This window comes from Salvia splendens, chromosome 7, assembly GCF_004379255.2.
Source record: "Salvia splendens isolate huo1 chromosome 7, SspV2, whole genome shotgun sequence".
Lineage (NCBI taxonomy): Eukaryota > Viridiplantae > Streptophyta > Magnoliopsida > Lamiales > Lamiaceae > Salvia > Salvia splendens.
In genome coordinates, this window is record NC_056038.1 from 30,861,084 (window position 1) to 30,887,808 (window position 26,725).

Below are 26,725 nucleotides of genomic sequence, written 5' to 3' on the forward strand. Positions count from 1 at the left end.
ATTAGGCTCCATAATTAACATTATTCATGCTCTAAGAGCATCCACAATAGCGCCTAGCGCACCGCTTAGCCGAGCGCCGGCGCTAGGCGGTGCGCTAGGCGATCTATTGCAACCGCCTAGCGGTTTCCGGATTAAAAACTGCCTAGCGCTCGGCGGTTCCGTGGCGCTAGGCGGTGCGCTGGGCGATCCGCTCGGCGCTATTGCAGCGTCTGGATCGCCTAGCGCACCGCCTAGCGCGAATTTTTTTTTCCGAAACACTATATATACGCGCCTTGCACGTCATTTTCATTCGCACCACTTGTTTTAACGAGTATTCTCTCTATCTAAATTTCTGTATAAGATCAACAACGGTAAATGGATCTCAACAATGAGCCTACTTCAGGGAGTAGCGGGTCTCAAGCTCAAACTCCCCCGGTCCCCGTGGGAAGTGGATGGAGTCAGATGCCACCATACTACAACATGTACCAGTGGCAGCAGATGATGTCCGGGATGCCAACCGGGGGGAGTCCGCCGGGGGGGTTTCAGGCGATGCCGGGGTGGGCACCCAGTGCCCAGATGATGCCGGGGTGGGCACACGGGATGCAGATGATGCCCGACGCAGGGGGCGCCGGGGGGGTACCGGCGACGGGGGGATCCCCGGCGACACAGGGGATGCCGGGGGACGTCTATCGCCCCAGTTTTGATTTTTCGACTGGTTCGTCGCACACATCGACCCCAACGGAGGCGCAGCCGTTGCCCCAATTTGACACTTTCTCCTTCGATGAATTGGGGTTAGATCTTCTCGGTGTTCCGGATGCTTCCGTTCAAACGGGGGGCGCAGGGCGGGGGCGTGGCGCCCCAAAGAAGAAAAACAAGGGGAAGAGGGTTGGCGAGTCCTCGCAGCCGGGTGAGGACGACAGCTCGGTACGGAGGAGGTGGACGGACGCGGAGAACGTCGCGCTGGCCAAGGCGTGGGTGAGTGTTTGCGACGATCCTCTCGTTTCGAACAACCAGAGAATCGTCAACTTGTGGGGAAAGATAGCAGCAGCCTACCAGAGGTTTTGCCCGGAGGGGAGGCGATGCACCGGGGAGGATTGCCGGAAGGGTTGGGACCGAATCAGGGCTGCGGTCTCCCGATTTTCGGGCTTGTACACCAACGCCCTCCGCATGATGAGCAGTGGCCAAACGGAGGAAGACTGCAGGAGGATAGCGGAGAAAGCCTTCCCCTAAAGGGGGTGTATAAGGACTTCACCTACTGGAACTGCTATCTTGTGCTGAACGACTCCGAGAAGTTCTGAGTAGGTGTCGACGCTGGTTGGCCGAAGAAGCAACGACTGAACTATACCGTTGATTTTAACGGCAGCAGCGGTGGTTCCCACGACCTCCCCGAGACGGCCCAGGAGGTCCCGACCCCTCGTTCGTTCGCTCGTCTAACGGGAGGCGAGGGGGGTCGCCGGGGGTTCCCAGGAGGTCCAGTCGGCATCCCCCTTGGCCAATCCACAGCGGATCTCAAATTCTTCGCGCGTCAACAAACGCGCACTCAGATGGTCAAGACGATGGCCATGGCGGGCGGCGGTGGACCCCGTGGAGAAGAGTTTGCTTCAAACATTGCTCCTGAGCATGCAAGAGGATTTGGAGGCGGCACGTAGGGAAGCCGCCGGGAGTAGAGGCGGCGGCGGCGACGGAGGCGGAGGCGATGGTGGCAACGGAGGTGGAGGCGATGGTGGCAACGGAGGCGGAGGCGATGGTGCCGACAATGACGGAGGAGACGACGACGGGGCAGAGGAGTGAATTATTGTACTTTTTTGTTAATTATTGCAATTTTTTTAAATTATTGTACTTTTTTTTAAATTATTGTACTTTTTAAAATTTTAATAGTATTAGTAATGTTTCCCGTATATGTCTCGTAAATTAAATTCCGTGTATTGTGTGATTGGTAATTATTTCATTTTTATATAATTGTTATTAGTGATGTGGCTAGGCTATTGCTGGGCTATTTATGATGTGACTAGGCTATTGCTGGGCTATTTATGATGTGACAGGTGGATTTTTAGTATTGATGATGTTGTAGGAGGAGTTTGTGGTTAATCTATGGCTGAATTATTGTTGAGCTATTCCTGTCGTGGATGCTTTAACTCACCTCACCTGCTCCCCCTCCACGTGTCACCTTTATCTCATCTCTTTTCAATATCCAAAGTAGACAACTCTAAATTTGAGGGAGAGAGTGTCAGTTTTAGTCAGAGAAATTTCTTTTCAAATTCATCACAACAAAATCAACATCTCCAGAAATATCTAATCCATCCTATCCAAGTCCAATTTTCGGAGTTTAATCTTCAATTCTCGACGGAGTTGAAAGTTTCCATTTATGATTGTTTGATCCTCCAAAAATATTTGGGGAAAAGGAAATTTTTCTAAAGAGAGATGTATGTAAGCGGCGGAAGTCCAATACGGAAGTCTTTCCGAGACTCGCTCAAAGTTCTTGAAGCCGATATTCAGCATGCTAATACTCTGTGAGTTTTAACTCCTTTTTCTCCACCATTTTTTTTTAGTTTTTATAGTTTAGATTTTTCTGGAGCTTCTCGTTGATCGATCGAGTATAGCTATTTTCTTTTTGTTTTTTCTCTGTTTTTTTCAATTACCGCGATTTTTTCGATTTTTTTTGGTTAAACTTTTTCATCGGAAAATTGTTAGTAGCGGTTTCTGTGTCCTTTACTTTTATTTTATTTTATTTATTTATTTTTATCCAAGTCGCTCTTTGTGCTGGTATCATGATGAGAATCCAGATTCTGCATATTGATCTGGAAATTTTTGTAATTGATGATAGTTTGGCCTTCACTTTATCTGCTGCTTCAGTTTGTCGTAAAGATATAATTTTCAGGTTTCAAGTGAATGCTAAACCTTTTATTCAACTTCTCAAAATAAAGTAATTTCTCTTGAAGTGGAGTACTAAAAATTGAATTGTTTTTCCCCTCTTTTAGGTTAAAATTTGGGTAAATTCGATTCATATTGATTGGATTTTCAAGGGTTACAAAATACAGTAACTCAGTGAGTATGTTAAAACATATGAGGAACTCTGCCCTGCAAATGCCAAAAATATCATTAATTTCGAAATGATCTACACAAATTTATGGTGCATTTGGATTTTGACTCTCTGAGCTAGATTTCCCCCCTCAATTAGGTGAATTTGTTAATTGAAGATTATCCATTTCATCTGTTGGATAAGTATAATTAATGTGGTAACATCCTTCCAGGGCATCCGATTTTCCAAGGGAGTATGATGGGGTGTGTCTACAAATGAGAATGTCATATAGTCCAGCTGCTCACTTTTTACTCTTTCTAGTTCAATGGACTGATTGCCACCTTGCCGGAGCTCTTGGACTGTTGCGGATCTTAATTTATAAGGTCGGTCGGTCTGTCTTATATTGTTCTGTATAATGTGACTACCTTGTTTGTGGAACTGATAAATGCTGGATATTGAAATTTTATCACTGCACAGGTGTATATTGATGGCACCACCACTATGTCCACTCATGAGAGAAAAGCGAGCATTCGAGAGTTCTACGGTAAACTTCCTAGTTTCATCACATTTCTTCTAAGGTGGTTAATAATCAACTCTTTTTCTGAAAAAGAAATATATCTTGTGGCCAGCTGTTATATATCCATCTTTAATGCAACTTGAGAAAGGTGTTCTGGATTCAGAAGATAAGAAACAGAAAGCTGTGTGTCTGGAGAGATACAGAAGGAAGGATGACGATGATCTCAGGCATTGCTCGGAACTGGATGTCGAGAGGGAGGAAGAATGTGGTATTTGCATGGAGACGAATAGCAAGATTGTCTTGCCCAACTGTAATCATGCCATTTGCCTCAAATGCTACAGAGAATGGTATGCTATTGCTCCTTTTTAAACATTTTCTTAAGTTCTTTATAAAATTGCTGGCTGTGATTGTTGCTTTTGTGGCCCATTATTGATCTTTGTCTGAAATATTCCATACATTATTCAGCTGTTTTATTGGTAGAAGTATTTTATCCTTCTCTTGTATCTTATGAGATTCTCTGTCGTTCACGTCCTTTCTTTTAAGTTTGGTTACGCATACATTGAAGTGTGGATTCCTAATTTATAATGTATGCTTGGATCTTCTGTTAAGGTGCTTTTGTTTCTCTATGCGTTGCATGTTGCTATCAGTCTTCTGTTAGGTTGAGTTGCGCTCGTCTGCTCGGGGTTTCTTCTAGGTGAAACTAGGCAGGTTTAAAGATTTGTATATTCTTTATGTTGGCCCTATATGGAGAGGAACATATGCAATGATGTGAGACTGTGCAACATCCATAGCTGTATAATGTCGAAGGTTTTGATTTCTCCCCACTAAACAACTTAACATTGTCTATTGCAGGCATTCAAGATCACAATCGTGCCCTTTCTGTCGTGACAGCTTAAAGAGGGTAAACTCTGGTGATCTATGGGTGCTTCTGGATAACAAGGACGTGGTAGACATGGCTGCTATAACAAGGGAGAATTTGAAGATGCTGTTTATGTATATAGATAAGTTGCCAGTGATTATCCCTGATAACCTATTTGATCCCTATGATTCCCATGTCAGGTAATGCATATTTAAAGTCGTCGTGTCATCTGTGCTGGATTATGGTATGAGTCTTTTGAATTAGACTTAGAAAATCCATATTCAAGCTATGTTTAGGAACAACCCAGCCTTGATTTATTGTTGGCGGAGGTTTAAGGTTTAGAAAAGAAGAGGAGGATGGTACCTATGTTGTCTGGTAATTTGTAAATTCGTGTATAGTTTGAGGTATTCTCAGTAATTTGAGATTGTGACGGCATAATGAAATTAATCTACTATGTCTGTGATGAGACTTGTGAATATTTAGTTAATATGACCTGCTATGTTTCGGATGCTCAATGTGTTTTCTTGTGCACATAGTATAGAGAGAAGAAACATTAAATTAATTCATGTAGCATATGTCTCTACAACTTACATTAGGGTAAAGAGTTATTCCTGATAGGGCAAGCTGTAGTAGTAGTTGTTGCTGTAACATTAGATCCTGGAATTGTCTCTGCCAAAAACAAGTGTGGTCGCCCAGTTGATAGCAACATAAAATCTGTTTCTCCAGCTGATTACTCGTGTGGGATAGGCCGAGCGCCAGATGAACCAGATTAAGAGCATCCCCATCTGCTCTCTTGCAAAAGAGCACGGATGTGGGCTCGGACCCACTTTTATTACTTTTTTACTCTATGCTCTTAGACAAGAGCACAACACCCACATCCATACTCTTCCGCAAGGACATGCTCAAGGGTCCCATCATTCTATTATTCAATTTAAATAAAATATTTCCAAAATATTAAAATGTATTAAAAATACTCGTAATACTATTACAAATTACATAATTAAAATCCTAAAAATTAAAAATTACATAATTAAATTCATAAAATTAAAAAAAAAACCACTACTCGTGGCTGAATTTCGCCCAAATGTGTTTGATTAGGTCTTCTTGTAGCTCAGTGTGGGCTCGGGTATCGCGCATTGTGTTTCTTGTTTCGATCCTCTCGCCCACCATCGTGTGCACACCTCGTCGTTGGATCCGGCAATACCGAACTATGCATGCCAAGCTTCAAGGATAAATGTTGGGCCGCCGCCTTTGTGGCCGGTTAAGTGTTGCCCCTTCCAAGCAGTCGGACAATTCTTCCACTTCCACGCCGCCTTTGTGGCCGGTTAAGTGTTGCCCCTTCCAAGCAGTCGGACAATTCTTCCACTTCCAATGCATGCAGTCAATGCTGCCAAGCATACCGGGAAAACCGTGGACTGTTTCGTGAAGACGAAGCAACCGTTGACAATCATCGGTGGTGGGTGCCCGAAGGAATTCCTCACCGAAAGAAGAACGAACGTCGTCGCACAAATTTTTAAGGCATAGGATTCTGGTTGACTCACCGACATGCAAATACTCGTCGAAGAGGTTAGCTGTTTGCCCAGTAGCAAGTTGTCGGAAAAATAGTCGGCAAGGAGCCTTTCGTTGGCTCCCTCCCGGTCACGAGGGATGTAGCGGCGTCTTGATCTAGTTGGTCGAGGAGGAGGGGCGGGGATAGTGGCGGCGACATAAGCTTCATAGGCGCCACGATATTGTTGATAGTATTCTTGTTTTTCGCGCTCCGGTTCCGCAATGATATCGGTGAAATCCATTTTTTAGAGAGGGTTTGAGTGAGAGAGGAAGATGTAGATGAGTTATATGAAAAAATATGAATAAGAGATGATTTGATGTGAAAAATGGATGATGAATGTGTGTATTTATAGATGATTTTGGGAATAAAAAATTATAAAAAAATCAAAAAAATTTCAAAAAAACGGTAATAAAACGGCCATATTTTTGGGAATCTGAAAATATATTTTTTTAATTTTTGGTATTATTTTCGATTTAAAACAAAATGAATTTCCAACGGATAATCTGTTGGCCAATAGAAACGCGCCACGTAGCCTGCTCAGCGGCAGGGACGTGCTCGATGCATCGAGCAGCGCCGTGCCAGCGGCGACAGCGGTGCCGCGCCAGCGTCACGGACGCCGTCTGTCCCAGCGAGCACCGCTGCGGATGCTCTAAGAAGCCAGCTAGTGATAAACCCTTTGCATCCTGCCACCACACCAAGATAATAGAGTAATTATTATGTGCTCATTTCTTGAAATAGATCGGAGTGGAGTTATACCTTGGACTGGCGGAGATCGACCAAGGCCTTGTAGCGGCCTACAGATGCCATGCTTCCAAGATGCTTGTAGACGAACGGGTCACCTAGAGGATCATCTTTACCGAATGAGGCCTTACCACCTCCCTCTTTCCCCATTCTGTTGAACAGCTCAACTAGATACTTCCCTTGCCGCTCCGCAACCTGATCAAGATTAGATAGTATAGTTTGGTTTTGTTGCGCTTGAAACCAAAGAAGCAAATGAAGACGAGGACATGAAGCTGAAGTCTCACCTGAGCTAAAGCGGGAAGCACTGGCCGCCCTACCCCTTCAACAAATCCAGCGCAGTCACCAATGGCAAACACATCTTCCACAGATGAGACTCGAAGCCATTCATCAATGCCGATCCTGCAATACATTCAATCTGGTTTGGTCCACGACGAATTCAGAACAAAGGGTTTGGTTCAGTGTTATACCTGCCGCCGAGAGCCTTTGGGATGGATAATGAGTTTACAAATTTTGAGGGACCGACTCCGGTAGACCAAACAAGGAGGCCATATGGGACATCACTTCCATCACTAAGAACTATCTCGTTCGGGTGCACCTCTTTAACGACACCACGCACAAGGCGCACTCCACACTGATTTGAGAAACAACCGTAATGTATCAGTACAATTCCGACAAGGAAAGCCTCTGCCATCCAAAAGGGGAAAGTGCTTGAAAAATACCTTAGTCAAGTGCTTTGTTGCATATTGCCTTTGTCACGACCGCCCATACTAGGGGTGTTACAAACGAGGCGATCGTGACCAAGGGACAAACATTTAAGAATAGCATTTAAGGATAACAGTTCATAAGAAAGACTCAATTAGCTTAAAAGAATAGTATTTTAGTTCAAAAAAATATATAGAAGCAGGAATAAGGTTTCAAAGAGAGTCAAGGATGACGCCTATGTATGAAGACACAACGCATCCATATTCTCTATGCCGACTCAACATCCACAACAACATCCCGCTCAACCTGCACATAGGGAAAACACATGCAGGGCTGAGTACTTGTTGTACTCAATGGGATGCCGAAACATTTTAATAAAAACAGTTATGTCATCCATACCAGTGATCTTGAGTTTTATGTGTAGTTAAGAAATATCACGAGAACATAAAAACATTTCAAAGTCTGGCCAGACAATCAATCTCCCCACTTTCTCATCAATCATTCAATCACATTCTCTTTCCATAGTGCGACGAAAGTGTGGCCACACTATTCACCCACGAGACCGGCCGACTAGCAAGGACGGCTCACGATCCCACCTGTGTACACAGCCTGATAGGGTTTGCGGGCCTCCTCAGACCCGAATTCGTTTCATTCATTCATTACAGCCATATAGCCTAACGGAGCAAACTCAAACGAACTAGGCATCAGACAACAATCTCATAAACAAAACACCATGGCATGACATAACACTTTAAACCACCCTTATTTCTCCATAATCATACTTTTGAAAGCGTAAAAGAGTTTAGTAAAAGAAAGCCCACCTCGTTTGCTTAAACCATTCAATATCCATTTAAGGCAACCCTCGTTCTTCGAACTCACGTATACCCAATCAACCTTGCCAACGACAACACAAATCAGCCTTTCGTAAACTTATATTATCATGCATGTCCTATTGTTCCATTTTTTTATCGTTCTCTTACCCATCCCAACTTTCACCAACACAAGACAGACATGTCATAATACTTTTCTCAAATCACACATGCATCACGTCATAGGATACATTTCTAAAACATACATGCATCGTATAATTCACTCAACTTGGCAACAAGTGATATTTCCACAAAACAACGAATATGGCAGAACTGCGCGGTTGGTTTGTAAAAATCATCAAAAATCCATCCGTCCTCATATGTCGCTAAAATTTGGTCACAACACAGTAGACACATTCAAGTTCACCCAGTTAAAATTTCACACCGAAATCATATCATTTGGTCAGTCAAAACATTTATGCAACTCTCTGATCGGAACATAAAAATTCTGGCAGCACTGCGCATTTCATTTGAAAAATTCGCCAAACATTCATCCGATGTCTAATAAGGCTGAAATTTTTACAAGACTCAGAAGACACTTCAAATTTTCATCTAGTTCAAGAATCACATCAAACGGAGGTCATTTGGTCGGTCAAACAGAATACGAAACTTTCTGGCCGACAGAATTGCGCAGTCGACTTCAAAAATTTATTAAAAATTCATCTTTCGTCGAAAGGGGCTGAAATTCACTCAAAACAGAGAAACCACCTTGAAGTTTACTCAGTCAAAATTTCGCACCAAAATAAGATCGTTTGGTCAGTCAAATACACGTCGGAATCCACTGTCCGAACACCACAGTTTTGAGATTTCACAATTTCGAGATCAGGGTTTCTTCCTCATTCATCCAAACACAATTTTTTCATGCTTCCAACACACAATCATGCTTTAAAAGGTTCTCACAATCATGTTCTCATATATTCACACATCATTCACCAATGATTCATTCAAACTTCACACATATTCATTCAAAATCGCATATTCACAATTGTTCTCATACAAACACAAATTCCCACCGATTAATTATGCGATCTAAGATTCCTACACTCACTATATGCATGAAGGAATCAAGAACAAGGTTTTCAATGGTGAAGACGAGGAAAAGATTTTAGTTATACCTTCTCGAATCAAGAATCAAACGGTAGAAGCAAGGATTGATGCAATTCGTCGGGAACTCTTGAAAATCCAACTCCAATGGATGCAAGAACAAGGATGGAAGAAATTTTTTGGAGAGGATGAAGAGAGGGAGAGGATGGAAGTTATATATATATATATATATATATATATATATATATATATAGACAAAAGAGATAGTAAAAAAAAATGGAAATGAAAATTATTTTTCACAAAAGACAAAAATTCACGTCTTTTCGTTTCGATACGACAACTAATTAATGCGGCCGTTGTTAGGAAAACGTGCTTGATGTGATGCGGTTCTTATCCACTTTTCGTCTTGATTTGATGTCGAAAGTGTATTTGATACGTGGTCTATTCTTTCGTGTAGGTATCGGGAGTGCAAAAAGTGGTGATCGAGCAAGACCCGGAGGACGGAAGACGGCTGTCCCGGGCTTCCCGGCACTTGGCACGGCTGCCCGGCGCGAGTCCGTCCCGGCACGACTCTTGTGATGTCCGAAATCGTGTTCTTATTCTATTCTAGTATCGAACTCGTTGTAAAAACGCTTTTGGACTTTTATGTGTAAAAAGAACCTCACAAACTAGCTATTCGTTCTTCAATGCTAAAAGAACTACATGATACTTACTTTAAACATAACACTCGATCACAACGAGAGGTAAAAGAGATTAGATACGAAAAACAACACTAAAGAGTCGATCTTCCCCACATTAAATATAAATAGCACTTTATTCCAATTCCCCCATGATGATTTATTCCACATAATCAAACTCAATCACGTAGCAAATAAATTTAAAACTCATAAATGAAATTTCCAAAAGACATATATTAAATAAAGGTCACAAATTTTTTTTTTTTTGGGATGTTACATTCTTCCCTTCTTAACATCCCGGGCTACTTTTCTTTCATTCTATCTTCTAACTCCCACGTGGCTTCCTCGGAACCATGGCGTTTCCACAGCACTTTCACGAATGCTATCGACTTATTTCGAAACTCTTGCACCTTCAGATCTAGGATTGCCTCTGGCATTTCCTCGTAGCTCATGTCGAGGGTTAGGATCACTTCCTCTTGATGATTCACATGTTTGGGGTCGAACACGTACTTGCGCAACTGCGACACATGGAACACGTTGTGCACGTTCCCAAAACTGGGAGGTAACGCCAAACGATACGCTACAGGACCTACTTCATCGATAATCTCGTACGGTCCTACAAAGCGCGGTTTCAGCATGCCCTTCACTCCAAATCTCACAACTCCTTTCATCGGGGATACTTTCAAGAACACTTTGTCACCAACGTCGAATTTGATTTCCGTTCGACGCACGTCAGCATACGACTTCTGCCTATCTTGAGCTTCCTTGATCCTTGCGCGGATTTGATGCACAATTTCGGTCATTTCCTTTATAGCGTCGGGTCCTAACATCTTTCTCTCGCCAACTTCATCCCAATATAGTGGGGATTGACACTTCCTGCCATATAGAGCTTCATACGGAGCCATATCGATCGTCGCTTGGTAGCTATTGTTGTAGGTGAATTTAACCAGCGGCAGAACAGTATCCCAACTTTCCCCTTGATCTAAGACAACGGCTCGAAGTATATCCTCAAGTTTTTGAATCGTCCTCTCTGACTGAAGTATAAGCAGTGCTGAAGTTCAATTGCGTGCCCAAATCTCGTTGCAAACTCATCAAAAACTTTGATGTGAACTTCATATCGCGGTCGGATACAATAGTTTTTGGCACTCCATGCAAACGTACAATCTCACTCACGTAGATCTTAGCTAATTTGTCCGATCCATAAGAAATCTTAATCGGTAAGAAGTGCGCGCTTTTAGTCAGTCGATCGATAATCACCCAAATCGCAGTGTTGCCCTTTTGTGACTTTGGCAAACTCATCACGAAGTCCATGGCTATATGCTCCCACTTCCATTCGGGAATCTCGAGCGGTTGCAATTTCCCATATGGCCTTTGGTGTAAGGCTTTCACTTGTTGACAAGCTAGACATCGTTCCACGAACGATACCACGTCTCCTTTCATTGCGTTCCACCAAAAATGTTGCTTCAAATCTAGGTACATCTTCGTGCTTCCAGTGTGAGCAGTGTAAGGTGTGTCATGTGCTTCACTCAAAATCTCATTTTTCAGTGCCTCGTCGTTCGGCACACATAATCGTCCATCGAAAGTCAAAGCATTGTCCGCCTCTTCACGAAAATGGTCATGTTTCTCGGTTCTCACCTTCACGCGTGTCTCTTCCAATTTCTCATCACGTCGCTGAGCTTCTATGATCTTGGTTCTTAAGTCTGGCTCGATCACTAGCGTCGTTATTCTTCCTCCTACTGTCTCGGACGCTTTTACTACTTCCAACTGCATCTTATCGAACTCACGGATCAATGCTTCCTCCTGAGTTAGCAACAAAGCCAATTGAGGTTGGTCCTTCCTACTCAAAGCATCTGCCACTACGTTCGCCTTGCCTGGATGATAGTGAATACCACAGTCATAGTCTTTCACGACTTCTAACCAACGTCGTTGTCGCATGTTTAGCTTCTTCTGCTCGAAGTACTTGAGACTCTTATGATCCGTATAAATCTCACATCACACTCCATAGAGATGGTGTCTCCAAATTTTCAGTGCGTGCACTACTGCTGCTAGTTCCAAATCATGGGTCGGAAAATTCAGCTCATTCGGTCTCAACTGTCGGGAAGCATATGCTATCACCTTCCCATCTTGCATTAACACGCATCCAAGTCCTACTTTTGATGCATCAGTATAGCCGGCGAAGTCCTTGTCGGCTGCCGGCACCGCTAGAACAAGTGTTGTGGTCAACTTTTCTTTCAACAGTTGGAAACTCGCCTCGCATTCCGGCGTCCAAACCACTTTGATTCCTTTCTTCAACAATTGTGTCATTGGTCTCGCGATTTTAGAGAATCCCTCGATGAAGCGTCGGTAGTATCCCGCCAATCCCAAGAAACTGCAGATTTCACTCGGCGTTTTCGGCGATTTCCAATTTTGCATAGCCTCGACCCTTGCGGAATCTACTTGAATCCCATTTTCCGTCACGATATGACCAAGAAAGTTCACTCGAGTCAACCAAAATTCACACTTACTAAACTTGGCATAAAGCTTCTCCCTTCGTAACGTTTCCAACACAGTTTACAGATGCCCTCCATGTTCCTCCTCGTTCTTCGAGTATACTAAAACATCGTCGATGAAGACTAACACGAACTTGTCGAGATGCTCGTGGAAAACTCGGTTCATCAAGTCCATGAAGACGGCCGGGGCGTTGGTCAGCCCAAATGGCATCACGACGAATTCATAATGGCCATAATGAGTGCGAAAAGCAGTCTTAAGTACATCCTCTCGTCGGACCTTTAGTTGATGATATCCCGACCTCAAGTCCATTTTTGAAAATATGCCCGCTCCTCGAAGTTGGTCAAACAAATCATCAATCCTCGGCAGTGGGTACTTATTCTTCAAGGTCATCTTGTTGAGCTCACGGTAGTCGATGCACATCCTCATCGTTCCATCCTTTTTCTTTAAGGACAACACCGGCGCTCCCCACGGTGTCACACTAGATCGGATAAAACCCAAGTCTAACAATTCTTGCAACTGAATCTTCAACTCTGCCAACTCTTTAGGGGCCATTCGGTATGGCGCCTACGATACTGGCGCAGACCATGGTTCCAAATCAATAGTGAACTCTAATTGTCTATCGGGTGGCGGTCCAGGCAAAGCTTCGGGAAAACACTTCGAGAAAAACTCGTACTACTGCCACGTCTTCCACTCTCAAATCCTTCTTTTCCTCTCCGTTCACGTACACAAGATACGCCGGACGCCCTTTCCTTATCATCATGGTTGCTTGCAATGCGGAGATTATAGAGGTTTGTCTATTTAAAGAAATCCCATACAAAATGGTCGGCTCGTCGCCAGGGGTTTGAAAAGAAATTTACCTCTAGCTGGTGCATCACTTTTACGCATGTCTTAGTATAGAAACTTATTCCCCCGTGTGTATTCGAAAAGCTCAACCCCACCCTTTTCTCCAAGTCTAGTATCAAGAACTCGAAAATTGATCAAGCAGTCTTACTTGGATATGAACTGAATTCAAAATTGTAGCAACACTGCTGAAGGTGTCTTAATCATAAAGGTTATAGAATTAATCAAGAAAACAAGAACAACACTTCTAGTTCGACTCTTTTAGATCTCATTACCAACTTGCATAAATTGGTTTGAAAAAAAATAAGGCAGGGTCTAAGTTTCATTGATCTTGATCATGTTCATTCTGGAAGTTAAGGTTTCAAATAAACTCATAAAGGTTGAGACTTTACTTTTGACGAGAGCTCGAAAGAATATGAGATAGGCCTTGAAAACAGGATGAAACTGAATCAGGTCTCAAATTCCATAGTAGACTGCCAAATAAGATATTTCAATTGTCAAATAAAATTTGCAAAATTTTGGCATCAATGAATGATGGTTCAAACATGTCATGACATGAGATGATCAATCATGGGAGGATTTAGAAGCATAGACAAATGTCATGAGGTAGCACTGATCATGGTTCGACGACATCATGTTACTGAATAATGATGTCACATCAATAGATTCACAGGGTTGCAACCAACGTGAAGTGAACTTTTTAGGAAGATCAGCTAGATCAACCACGTTAAGGAAAAAGAGACACAATAGCCTTAACTTGGTGTTGCAGAAAGAAAATCATTGAGCATGAAACAATATATGTAGTGAAACTGAGCTAAAAATTTCACTTCTGCAAGGAAGAACTTGCCGCATGCATAGTTACGAAATAAAAAGGTGTACAAAAGTTCCAAGAAGAATATTCCCTCCTTTGAAGAAACATGCTTGGGAATGAGATCGTACTGAAGGTCATAACTACAAACAACTTTAGAAATGAAGTTCAAAGGCGGAAGTTCATAAAGTCAAAAATTGTCCTTACAAAAGATGAATCAAAGAAGACTTCTAATCAAGATGTCCAAAAATGACGAAGGCAAACACAATTTTCAAGAACTGAAAGTGAGTCATGACTCGATATAGGAAAAGAAATAAAGTGCAATAATTGCGAATTGTGAGTCAACCATGGTCGTAAATAGACAAGTGGCTCACCGTTAATTGAAAGATTCCAAAAAGAATTTCTTATAATCCAAGTAAGTACAGTTGATTAAAATCATTCATTCTAGCTACGAGGGTATCGCTCTCACGTTCATCTTTCTGAGGCAGAACATGGTAACATCGTTCTACGAAACTGCGGATTCCACGCTGAGATTCTTCGTGTCAATGCCTCTAATAATGATAGTCGGAATCCATATCTTAATAAAATTCTCTGCATGTCATAATGATTATCCTCGTAGGATATTGTTGTCATCCTCGTGCTCCTTAGCATGGTATGAAGATCATCTCCATCGTTTTGCCACTTACGCAAGATTACACTATACTAATTTAAATCGCGAGTATGACCGCTTGTCGTTGCATGAAAATATCACTTAGCTTCAGCTCTTCTTGTCTCGCATCTTGACTTAAGAGTTTGCCTCAACTTTCATGTTCTCGTATGTTTCATTGCTCAGAGAAGCAATAGTTAAGTTTTCAACTTAGAACTACGATTCGCGCGGTCAACTAGGCTTATATTTTAGGTACTCTAAGTTCACAACACAATTCGTCATCTCAATCATCATCATCTACCACAATTTACGTCATTCAGACCTCAAGATAAACACACAACATTTTCACATCCATAGCAAAACACTTTCGAACTTCACAATTATATTCAAAACTTTTGAAACAAAATTTCTTTACACTTTCACACCTTCCAAAAAAAAAATTTCCACATCTCATTTTTAAAGTAAAAGTTTTGACTCAAACTAAAACGTACTTTCACATCAACTTTCATCACTCGTATAAAACACTCCATAGAATAACGCTTCATACTTCGCACCTCATAACATATATAACATCATATTTCCATGGCTCAATTTTCCAATCGAAAAGGTAAATTAAATTTTTATTTATTTTTTATTTTTTTTAACAAATCATAAACACAACATTTTCCATTGATCAATTAATTTTCCCAAAAGAAAGAACTAACATGTTTTCATTTAAAGTTCAAAGATATTTTTTTTTACATATCAAACCATGCAAATCTTTCAAAACTCAACACATTTGTATTCCAAACAAAACACTCATGCACTTCACATATATGTTTGAAACACCATTCTTAGATTACTCATTTATTTTCTAAAAAGTTTTAACATTCTCAAAACAACTCATCAACTTTCGTCCTTCATGTAAAACACTCCATCATCTTATGTTCACATGCTCACGTCGTAGTACTTTCACACATATAAAACATTTTTAGTCATCATACTAGTCTTGCTCATGCTCCATATAATCACATCATAACAATATCATGATCAACATTTCTTAGATCATCTTGTCAATCATGCGCATACTTCACATAATCATACTATCACAACATCGTGTTCACATATATAACACGTGCTTAAATTATCATGTCAATCGTACTCATATTCCACATAATCATATCATCACAATTCATCTTCACGTATAACATTCATTTACATGCGTACACTTGCCAAAACATCCTCATCATATCATCATCAATTTCATACATCGATCTCACATTCTTTCAACAACTTAAAACATACCTCACTTTCTTTGGTTGAGCGTGATGCTTTGGATGTTGAGCCTTCGTGACACTTACAGTCTAAGGTTCACTAATCTAGACTTAAGGTAAAAGAAGACTCTCGGACCAGAGTGAAAGAACGAAGCTCTGATACCACTCTGTCACGAACGCCCATACTAGGGGTGTTACAAACGAGGCGATCGTGACCAAGGGACAAACATTTAAGAATAGCATTTAAGGATAACAGTTCATAAGAAAGACTCAATTAGCTTAAAAGTATAGTATTTTAGTTCAAAAAAATATATAGCAGCGGAAATTAGGTTTCAAAGAGAGTCAAGGATGACGTCTATGTATGAAGACACAATGCATCCATATTCCCTATGCCGACTCAACATCCACAGCAACATCCCGCTCAACCTGCACATAGGGAAAACACATGCAGGGCTGAGTACTTGTTGTACTCAATGGGCTCATGCCGAAAACATTTTAATAAAAACAGTTATGTCATACATAGGGATGTCAATGTAACCCGAACCCGCGGGCCGGCCCGAATAACCCGATAAAAATACAGGGTTAGGGTTGTAATTTCGCAACCCGAATTTACCCGTTCGGGTTGTCGGGTTAGGCGGGCTGACCCGTTCGGGTTACGGGTCGGCCCGTCGGGTTGAAGGCTTCTGCACAGCGAGTAGTTTTTGTAACGGTCATAACTTTCTCTACAAAGCTCTGATTGAGGCGTGCAATATATCCACGCGAAGCTCTTTCGAAGACGAAGAGAATGATATGTATTAGAGGTTTATCAGACTTCAAAATCGCGAGAAACATTGACTCAAACAAGGCTGCTGCACATCCACATATTTTGTGTACATTTTCTAATCAATTTTCTATCATTTCTCAACAAACATGTAAACATACCAAAATATAGAAATATAATCAAAATCATCCAAGACAACCCTCTAAAACCATGCAAAATCCAAATACGCCAACCGACTATATAAGATCACGAAAAAAATCACCTTGTGGTTCATGGATTCATAAATACTCGTATATAAAAGCTTTCTTTTAGTATATTTCCAATATAATAGTGCAAAGTGTTTTGACGCCACTTCGTCATTGAATTATGCGTACTTTGATGATTCTTAAAACAAAGATAAATTATTATTTGACTTATTTACAGCTGGAATAAATTAAATTTGACCAATCATAATTCAAGAAAACTTAGAGTTACTCCAATTAGCTAGCATCTTGATAATTCACTCTTTAACAATTCAAAATATTTTTGTTACATTTACGATGCACCTCTCACGTTATGAAAATTTTATTTAATTTTCTACGAATTGATTTATGTTTGAATTTTGAAACAAAGTGTTGATTTATGTTTTAAATACATAAACATAAACATACTATTGATAGATATTTTGTAAATAATTATGTAATGAATAAGTTATTTAAATTTAAATAACTTAATCTTTTTTAAAAATATTAAAGAAAATTAAAAATATGTATTTCATTGTTGAATGATTAATTAAAAATATGTATATAAATAAAGAAAATCTAAAATACGGATTATTTTTTGAAAATATTAAAAGAATTAAAAATACGCATTGGCCCGAATAACCCGGTGGGTTAGCCCGAAACCCGAAGGGTTAGGGTTAGGGTCGAACTTTTATAACCCGAAAAAATCATAACCCGAATAGCCCGTACCCGAATGGCCCGACAACCAGAACGGGTTGGCCCGAACCCGAACGGGTTGGCCCGATTGACATCCCTAGTCATACATACCAGTGATCTCGAGTTTTATGTGTAGTTAAGAAATATCACGAGAACACAAAAACATTTCAAAGTCTGGCCAGACAATCAATCTCCCCACTTTCTCATCAATCATTCAATCACATTCTCTTTCCATAGTGCGACGAAAGTGTGGCCACACTATTCGCCCACGAGACCGGCCGACTAACAAGGACGGCTCACGATCCCACCTGTGTACACAGCCTGATAGGGTTTGCGGCCCTACTCAGACCCGAATTCGTTTCATTCATTCATTACAGCCATATAGCCTAACGGAGCAAGCTCAGACGAACTAGGCATCAGGCAACAATCTCATAAACAAAACATCATGGCATGACATAACACTTTAAACCACCCTTATTTCTCCATAATCATACTTTTGAAAGCGTAAAAGAGTTTAGTAAAAGAAAGCCCACCTCGTTTGCTTAAACCATTCAATATCCATTTAAGGCAACCCTCGTTCTTTGAACTCACGTATACCCAATCAACCTTGCCAACGACAACACAAATCAGCCTTTCGTAAACTTATATTATCATGCATGTCCTATTGTTCCATTTTTTTTATCGTTCTCTTACCCATCCCAACTTTCACCAACACAAGACAGACATGTCATAATACTTTTCTCAAATCACACATGCATCACGTCATAGGATACATTTCTAAAACATACATGCATCGTATAATTCACTCAACTTGACAACAAGTGATATTTCCACAAAACAACGAATATGGCAGAACTGCGCGGTTGGTTTGTAAAAATCACCAAAAATCCATCCGTCCTCATATGACGCTAAAATTTGGTCACAACACATTAGACACATTCAAGTTCACCCAGTTAAAATTTCACACCAAAATCATATCATTTGGTCAGTCAAAACATTTATGCAACTCTCTGATCGGAACATAAAAATCCTGGCAGCACTGCGCAGTTCATTTAAAAAATTCGCCAAACATTCATCCAATTTTTAATAAGGCTGAAATTTTTACAAGACTCAGAAGACACTTTAAATTTTCATCTAGTTCAAGAATCACATCAAACGGAGGTCATTTGGTCGGTCAAACAGAATACGAAACTTTCTGGCCGACAGAATTGCGCAGTCGACTTCAAAAATTTATTAAAAACTCATCTTTCGTCGAAAGGGGCTGAAATTCACTCAAAACACAGAAACCACCTTGAAGTTTACTCAGTCAAAAATTCGCACCAAAATAAGATCGTTTGGTCAGTCAAATACACGTCGGAATCCACTGTCCGAACACCACAGTTTTGAGATTTCACAATTTCGAGATCAGGGTTTCTTCCTCATTCATCCAAACACAATTTTTTCATGCTTCCAACACACAATCATGCTTTAAAAGGTTCTCACAATCATGTTCTCATATATTCACACATCATTCACCAATGATTCATTCAAACTTCACACATATTCATTCAAAATCGCATATTCACAATTGTTCTCATACAAACACAAATTCCCACCGATTAATTATGCGATCTAAGATTCCTACACTCACTATATGCATGAAGGAATCAAGAACAAGGTTTTCAATGGTGAAGACGAGGAAAAGATTTTAGTTATACCTTCTCGAATCAAAAATCAAACGGTAGAAGCAAGGATTGATGCAATTCGTCGGGAACTCTTGAAAATCCAACTCCAATGGATGCAAGAACAAGGATGGTAGAAATTTTTTGGAGAGGATGAAGAGAGGGAGAGGATGGAAGTTATATATATATATATATATATATAGGGGAGCGTTATTCTCCTTTTCACATCTTAGATCTTTTTTCCTTCTTAATATTACGCGTTAGATCTAAGGTATCAACGGATCAGATTGATTCTATAAAACTGGTTCCGTGTTGCATTATAGAAGGTGTTTGTATGCATTACAGGGTTATTATTGACATTTGACGGAAAAGTAACTGCCGCATTTTGGTATCTGCGAATAATGCACCACGTGGTCACGAGTAATGCATATAATTGACTATATAATGCACAATATGTGAACTGCAATGCATACGAATAAGATGTACCATGTTAGGATGTTTGGACACACGTTTCTTGTTTCCCCTAAGGGTTTAATAAGCTTAGGGGCTAGGGTATAATACGTAGACACGTATGTAATCTTCACATGGTAACGAGTAATGGATATAATTGACTATATAATGCACAATTTGTGAACTGCAATGCATACGAACAAGATGTGATGTGTTATGATGTTTGACACACGTTTCTTGTTTCTCCTAAGGGTTTAATAAGCTTAGGGGCTAGGGTATAGTACGTACGCATTAATAACAAATTATAAAACGATACGAATAATTCACCAAATTGTCACGAGTAATGGATGTTATTAACTATATAATGCACAAGATGTGAACTGCAATGCATACGAATAAGATGTACCATGTTATGATGTTTGACACACGTTTCTTGTTTCCCCTAAGGGTTTAATAAGCTTAGGGGCTAGGGTATAGTACGTAGACATTACTAACAAATTGTTGCTATTGGAATATACGTATGTGCATTATTTGGTTTAGGTAGTGCATTATGTAGCTGTTAATTGTCATTATCTCAGTATATTATGCATTATTAGAGGTATTGTGTATATGAGTTAATCAACGGATTGAAGATTACATACGTGCATTTAGTAATGTCTACGTACTATACCCTAGCCCCTAAGCTTATTAAACCCTTAGGGGGAACAAGAAACGTGTGTCAAACATCATAACATGGTACATCTTATTCGTATGCATTGCAGTTCACATATTGTGCATTATATAGTTAATAACATCCATTACTCGTGACAATTTGGTGAATTATTCGTATCGTTTTATAATTTGTTATTAATGCGTACGTACTATACCCTAGCCCCTAAGCTTATTAAACCCTTAGGGGAAACAAGAAACGTGTGTCAAACATCATAACACCGCACATCTTGTTCGTATGCATTGCAGTTCACAAATTGTGCATTATATAGTCAATTATATCCATTACTCGTTACCATGTGAAGATTACATACATGTCTACGTACTATACCCTAGCCCCTAAGCTTATTAAACCCTTAGGGGAAACAAGAAACGTGTGTCAAACATCATAACACAACACATCTTGTTCGTATGCATTGCAGTTCACATATTGTGCATTATATAGACAATTATATGCATTACTCGTGACCATGTGGTGCATTATTCGTAGCGGTTTCCAGCCATTATTAGATTACTATTGTACCCTCATAATGCACAAAATAGGACAAATAATGCAACACGAGATTAATTACCCAATGTTGATCTTGACCGTCCATTTCTCTAATCTAATGGCTTATATTAAGAAGGAAAAAGGAGGAAATATAGGAAAAGGAAATGAATACATCCCTATATATATATATAGGGGAGTGATCAAGATATAACTAATCTTAAGTGTATAACTAGAGAACAAATCTCAGCCACACATCTTAATGGAACAAATATTATTTATTTTAATAATATAAAATAGGCCAAGGGTATTTTTGGAAATTACATTATCAAATTCAAATTTACGTGATTTCCTTTCTTTCTCCTTCCAAATCTGCGATCAAATCTCCTTCGATTTGGGGCGGCGCTGATGCAGGCACTGGCGACGTGGCAGAGTTAGGGCGGTTGGTTGTGATGGGCGTCGCATCGTGTTGATGTTGGTGGTGGTAGCCGTGATTTGGTGACAGCGGGAGCGGAGCTGCGTTGGTGCGCCACGGATTGTGTGCGGCGGTGATGTTAGTTGAGAGAAACTCCGTCCAAGGACACTGTTGTTGAGAGCGATACGGCAGCGGCTGCGGTGTGTTAGTGATGGATGATTTCTTGGGCTTGTGTTTTTTGGATGGCATTGTTGGAAGTAAGGTTTGTGGTATCAGAATGTGGTGATGAAAGGGGATGTATCATGTATGTATATTGGTAGGTGGCCCTTGGTCCCAAGCTTGATCAATTATTCATTTTATGAAATGTAAATTGTTTAGTTTGAAGAGATTTTCAAAAAATAAGAGTGGTGCGTTTTGTGAACAAGAGTGAAGCGTTTTGTGAACAAAAGTGAAGTAAAATCAGAATAAGAGTGATGTGTTTTGTGAACAAGAGTGAAGTAAAATCAGAATAAGAGTGATGTGTTTTGTGAACAAGGGTGAAGCGTTTTCTGAACAAGAGTGAAGTAAAATCAGAATAAGAGTGATGTGTTTTGTGAACAAGAGTGAAGTAAAATCAGAATAAGAGTGATGTGTTTTGTGAACAAGAGTGGAGTGTTTTCTGAACAAGAGTGAAGTGTTTTGTGAACAAGAGTAAAGTAAAATCAGAATAAGAGTGATGTGTTTTGTGAACAAGAGTGAAGTAAAATCAGAATAAGAGTGATGTGTTTTGTGAACAAGAGTGAAGTAAAATCAGAATAAGAGTGATGTGTTTTGTGAACAAGAGTGAAGCGTTTTGTGAACAAGAGTGAAGTAAAATCAGAATAAGAGTGATGTGTTTTGTGAACAAGAGTGAAGTAAAATCAGAATAAGAGTGATGTGTTTTGTGAACAAGAGTGAAGTAAAATCAGAATAAGAGTGATGTGTTTTGTGAACAAGAGTGAAGCGTTTTATGAACAAGAGTGAAGTAAAATCAGAATAAGAGTGAAGTGTTTTGTGAACAAGAGTGAAGTAAAATCAGAATAAGAGTGATGTGTTTTGTGAACAAGAGTGAAGTGTTTTCTGAACAAGAGTGAAGTGTTTTGTGAACAAGAGTGAAGTAAAATCAGAATAAGAGTGATGTGTTTTGTGAACAAGAGTGAAGTAAAATCAGAATAAGAGTGATGTGTTTTGTGAACAAGAGTGAAGTGTTTTCTGAACAAGAGTGAAGTAAAATCAGAATAAGAGTGATGTGTTTTGTGAACAAGAGTGGAGTAAAATCAGAATAAGAGTGATGTGTTTTGTGAACAAGAGTGAAGTGTTTTCTGAACAAGAGTGAAGTGTTTTGTGAACAAGAGTAAAGTAAAATCAGAATAAGAGTGATGTGTTTTGTGAACAAGAGTGAAGTAAAATCAGAATAAGAGTGATGTGTTTTGTGAACAAGAGTGAAGTAAAATCAGAATAAGAGTGATGTGTTTTGTGAACAAGAGTAAAGTAAAATTAGAATAAGAGTGATGTGTTTTGTGAACAAGAGTGAAGTAAAATCAGAATAAGAGTGATGTGTTTTGTGAACAAGAGTGAAGTGTTTTCTGAATAAGAGTGAAGTGTACTCGGAAATGATGTGGAGGAATTGGCGAAGATGCCGTTTCATTTTTTTAAATTCATTTTTCTGCCCCACAAAAGCATTATTTTACTTCACTCTCGTTTACAAAACACATCACTCTTATTCTGATTTTACTTCACTCTTGTTCACAAAACACATCACTCTTCTTATTCTGATTTTACTTCACTCTTATTCACAAAACACATCACTCTTACTGTGATTTTACTTCACTCTTGTTCACAGAACACATCACTCTTATTCTGATTTTACTTCACTCTTATTCACAGAACACATCACTCTTACTTTGATTTTACTTCAGTGTTGTTCACAAAACAATCACTCTTATTCTGATTTTACTTCACTCTTGTTTACAAAACACATCACTCTTAGCATGATTTACAAGATAAAATGGAGTACACAACACATCATTAACTATAGTAGTAAGACTTACAAGAAAATAAAATAAAATTCAGTGGAATATTTATTTAATCAGAACGTAAGAGTTATAAACTATACTAAAAAAAATAACAAAATCTGTTTCTACTGCCATACACGTTCAAACTGGCAATCTCGGCAAAATCCTTTGCCCCCCAAATCTCCATAGACAGTGTTGAAGAAACGGAGTATCCGCCATCTCCGAATCTAACGCTCAGCGGCAGCATCCTCCTCGATGAGTCTCCGGCGAATCCAAAGCATGAATTCAGCGGCTGAGAGCAGTCCGAAAGCGGCGTAGACGAAGGAGGAGGCGGAATCCTGGAGGAAAACCGACAACAACGGCGTAGACGAAGGAGAACAATGTTTCTTTTTCAAATGAATTGAATTTGCCAATGACGTAACTTAATTTTGTATGTGCAAAGACCATAATACCCCTGCCTTGTTATTATTGAGTAAATTTGTGATTGAGGGAGCTAAGATCTCATTAAATTCGAAAATTAATACTAGCCATTGATTTTTTTGATCTTGTGGCTATGATTTGTTCTCTAGTTATTTGGTTAAGAGGTGTTTGACAAAAGAGATTGTAAAAAAAATGGAAATGAAAATTATTTTTCACAAAAGACAAAAATTCACGTCTTTTCGTTTCGATACGACAACTAATTAATGCGGCCGTTGTTAGGAAAACGTGCTTGATGTGATGCGGTTCTTATCCACTTTTCGTCTTGATTTGATGTCGAAAGTGTATTTGATACGTGGTCTATTCTTTCGTGTAGGTATCGGGAGTGCAAAAAGTGGTGATCGAGCAAGACCCGAAGGACGGAAGACGGCTGTCCCGGGCTGCCCGGCACTTGGCACGGCTGCCCGGCGCGAGTCCGTCCCGGCACGACTCTTGTGATGTCCGAAATCGTGTTCTTATTCTATTCTAGTATCGAACTCGTTGTAAAAACGCTTTTGGACTTTTATGTGCAAAAAGAACCTCACAAACTAGCTATTAGTTCTTCAATGCTAAAAGAACTACATGATACTTACTTTAAACATAACACTCGATCACAACGCGAGGTAAAAGAGATTAGATACGAAAAACAACACTAAAGAGTCGATCTTCCCCACATTAAATATAAATAGCACTTTATTCCAATTCCCCTATGACGATTTATTCCACATAATCAAACTCAATCACGTAGCAAATAAATTTAAAACTCATAAATAAAATTTCCAAAAGACATATATTAAATAAAGGTCAAAAATTTTTTTTTTTTGGGATGTTATTGCCTTAATCCCACATCAAATGATGATAGAATCTCATTCTTCGGGTAAAGGAAGTGTAATAAGCATAGAAAATGGTTATAAACAATATGATCCACGCCAAATTTAATGAGCTGAGAAAAGAGTGGCATACCTCAATGAGGGTCACTTTTATGTAGTTCTTGACATGAGCATACCTCTGGCGGACATCTCTCATAATAAAATCACTCAATTCTCCACTGAATTCCACGCAGGTAGGTCCACCACCGATAACAACACAGTGCAGTAGCCTCTCCTTTTCTTCCTCAGACATGCCTGCACAAACGTCCATGAAAGTAAGTCGGAGACTGAGGACGAGAGAGAGAGAGGGACACTGATACCATTAATTCTGTGAATATAGTCTCTCTTTTACAGAAAGAAAAATTGATCATAACTTCTAGAGTCTTTCAACCCTAATCGTTTCAAGTTAGTGCAAGAGCAATAGGAATACCAAAATTATCATTTATAACTGAGGGTTGAGTAACATAGAGATTTACTAAGAGTTGAGAAAAAAATGATCTTGTAGAATATAACGTATAGGCTACTCAGCTACTGTATGTGGAACTTATTTTTCCTATCCTATCATTTTGTAGCATCTGCAATGTTGTACACTTGAACCTGCACTTGCACTTGCACATGGATATATTTTACGTAAAAGATCACCTGGATTTTCAGAGAGCATCAGGTTTAGGAGAAGCCTCTTCCTTATTTCTTGGGCATGAGATACCTCTCGCAGGAAAAAAGCATGTTCGTGGACTCCCTTGATGCCGAAGGTCAATGGTTCAGCTCCAGAAGCAATTACCAGTTTGTCATATGCAACTTTGAAATGGTAGTCTCACAGAACACCTGATATAACAATGGAAATTGAATGTCCCAACATGGTACTTCTGAATCAATTCAAATAACAATGACAACAATACTGAAGCATCATCTCATTGATAACTATTAGCCTGTGATTGCTATAAATAATGAATCCTATGTAAATGTGGATGTGATGTAGAAGACATAAAAAGGACAGAATATCTTGAATGAAAATAACATGAATATTTGAAGCTACTTACTTCACGTTTGTCCGTGTCTAGACCATTGCACGAAGCAAGGAAAAAATAAGAATTCGGATCCTTCGCCAATGCTGTCTGTATCTGACTAACGGGCTCTGGTACCGAGCGGAATTCCAAGGTTCCAACACAAGTTGAGGCAAGCAAAGGTGTAAACACCATATGGTTCCTTGGCGATATACAAACAACGTCATATAGCTTGGTGTTGAGGCCTTTAAGAAACCTACATGCAGCCCACCCACTGCCAATAACAACAACTCGAGGCTTTTCACCGGGCTTTGTTGCTTCAAGAGTAGGATACTTTAGATTCTCATATTCTGAATCAGATTCCTCGACTGCCGCTTGTGCATGAGCATATTCATAATGAGGGGTCATCCTCACCCCCCTACTGCCAAAACTTGCTGCAGGAAACCTGCCAATGCTCGAGAAAAACGGAAGATTGCTGCGTGGTTTAACATGTTGCTGGAAAGCTGTGAAGCTCCCATTGAACGGTGAGTGAGACTTGTTCACAGATGATGATTCCTCACGGATCATGTCCCGTATTCTAGCATATCTACCCGTGGCACCTCCAGATTGTTGGCAACCGTTTCTAGCAATTCTCGCCAATGCCATTTTGGAGGGCAAAGACTAATGCTGTTAATTGAAGTGGAACAGAAATCTGTACAAGTTTTCACTGCACAAAATGTTTAAGAACCAATTAATAAAAGGGAAGAAAACCAAATGATAATACTAATCTCCAAAGAATGTGGAGAAGTAAAGACAATGATCTAAAAAGACAAATACAAAATGCTGTCAATCTCTTTATAATTTCAATCCTTTTTGTTTCTAGCAGAAAGACTAATTCAAAACCAATTTCATCTACACATCAACAGAGGATTGCTCAAGAAAATACAAAACTAGTTATGATCTGCGAGTAAAACATATACTAGTATCTATGAT

General features: G+C 39.9%; 1 protein-coding gene and 1 pseudogene across 1 annotated transcript; one reads left to right on the plus strand and one right to left on the minus strand.

The window, feature by feature from the left end:
- The first annotated feature begins 2,187 nt into the window (after positions 1–2,187).
- On the plus strand, positions 2,188–4,889 carry LOC121811447 (E3 ubiquitin-protein ligase AIRP2-like). The gene is made up of 5 exons (XM_042212304.1): positions 2,188–2,489; positions 3,231–3,381; positions 3,476–3,542; positions 3,628–3,862; positions 4,368–4,889. The coding sequence occupies exons 1-5, from the start codon at positions 2,401–2,403 to the stop codon at positions 4,576–4,578; spliced, it is 753 nt and encodes a 250-aa protein (XP_042068238.1). The 5' UTR covers positions 2,188–2,400; the 3' UTR covers positions 4,579–4,889.
- A 43-nt stretch (positions 4,890–4,932) lies between these two features.
- On the minus strand, positions 4,933–26,398 carry LOC121810724 (annotated as a pseudogene).
- Positions 26,399–26,725: the final 327 nt, after the last annotated feature.

What these genes read in the sequence shown, in the direction of transcription:
- LOC121811447 (XM_042212304.1), top strand. Translation starts at nt 2,401, where the DNA reads ATGTATGTAAGCGGCGGAAGTCCAATACGGAAGTCTTTCCGAGACTCG. An exon ending in TGCGGATCTTAATTTATAAG is followed by an intron (nt 3,382 to 3,475) that starts GTCGGTCGGTCT and finishes ATCACTGCACAG; the next exon opens with GTGTATATTGATGGCACCAC. An exon ending in GAGCATTCGAGAGTTCTACG is followed by an intron (nt 3,543 to 3,627) that starts GTAAACTTCCTA and finishes TCTTGTGGCCAG; the next exon opens with CTGTTATATATCCATCTTTA.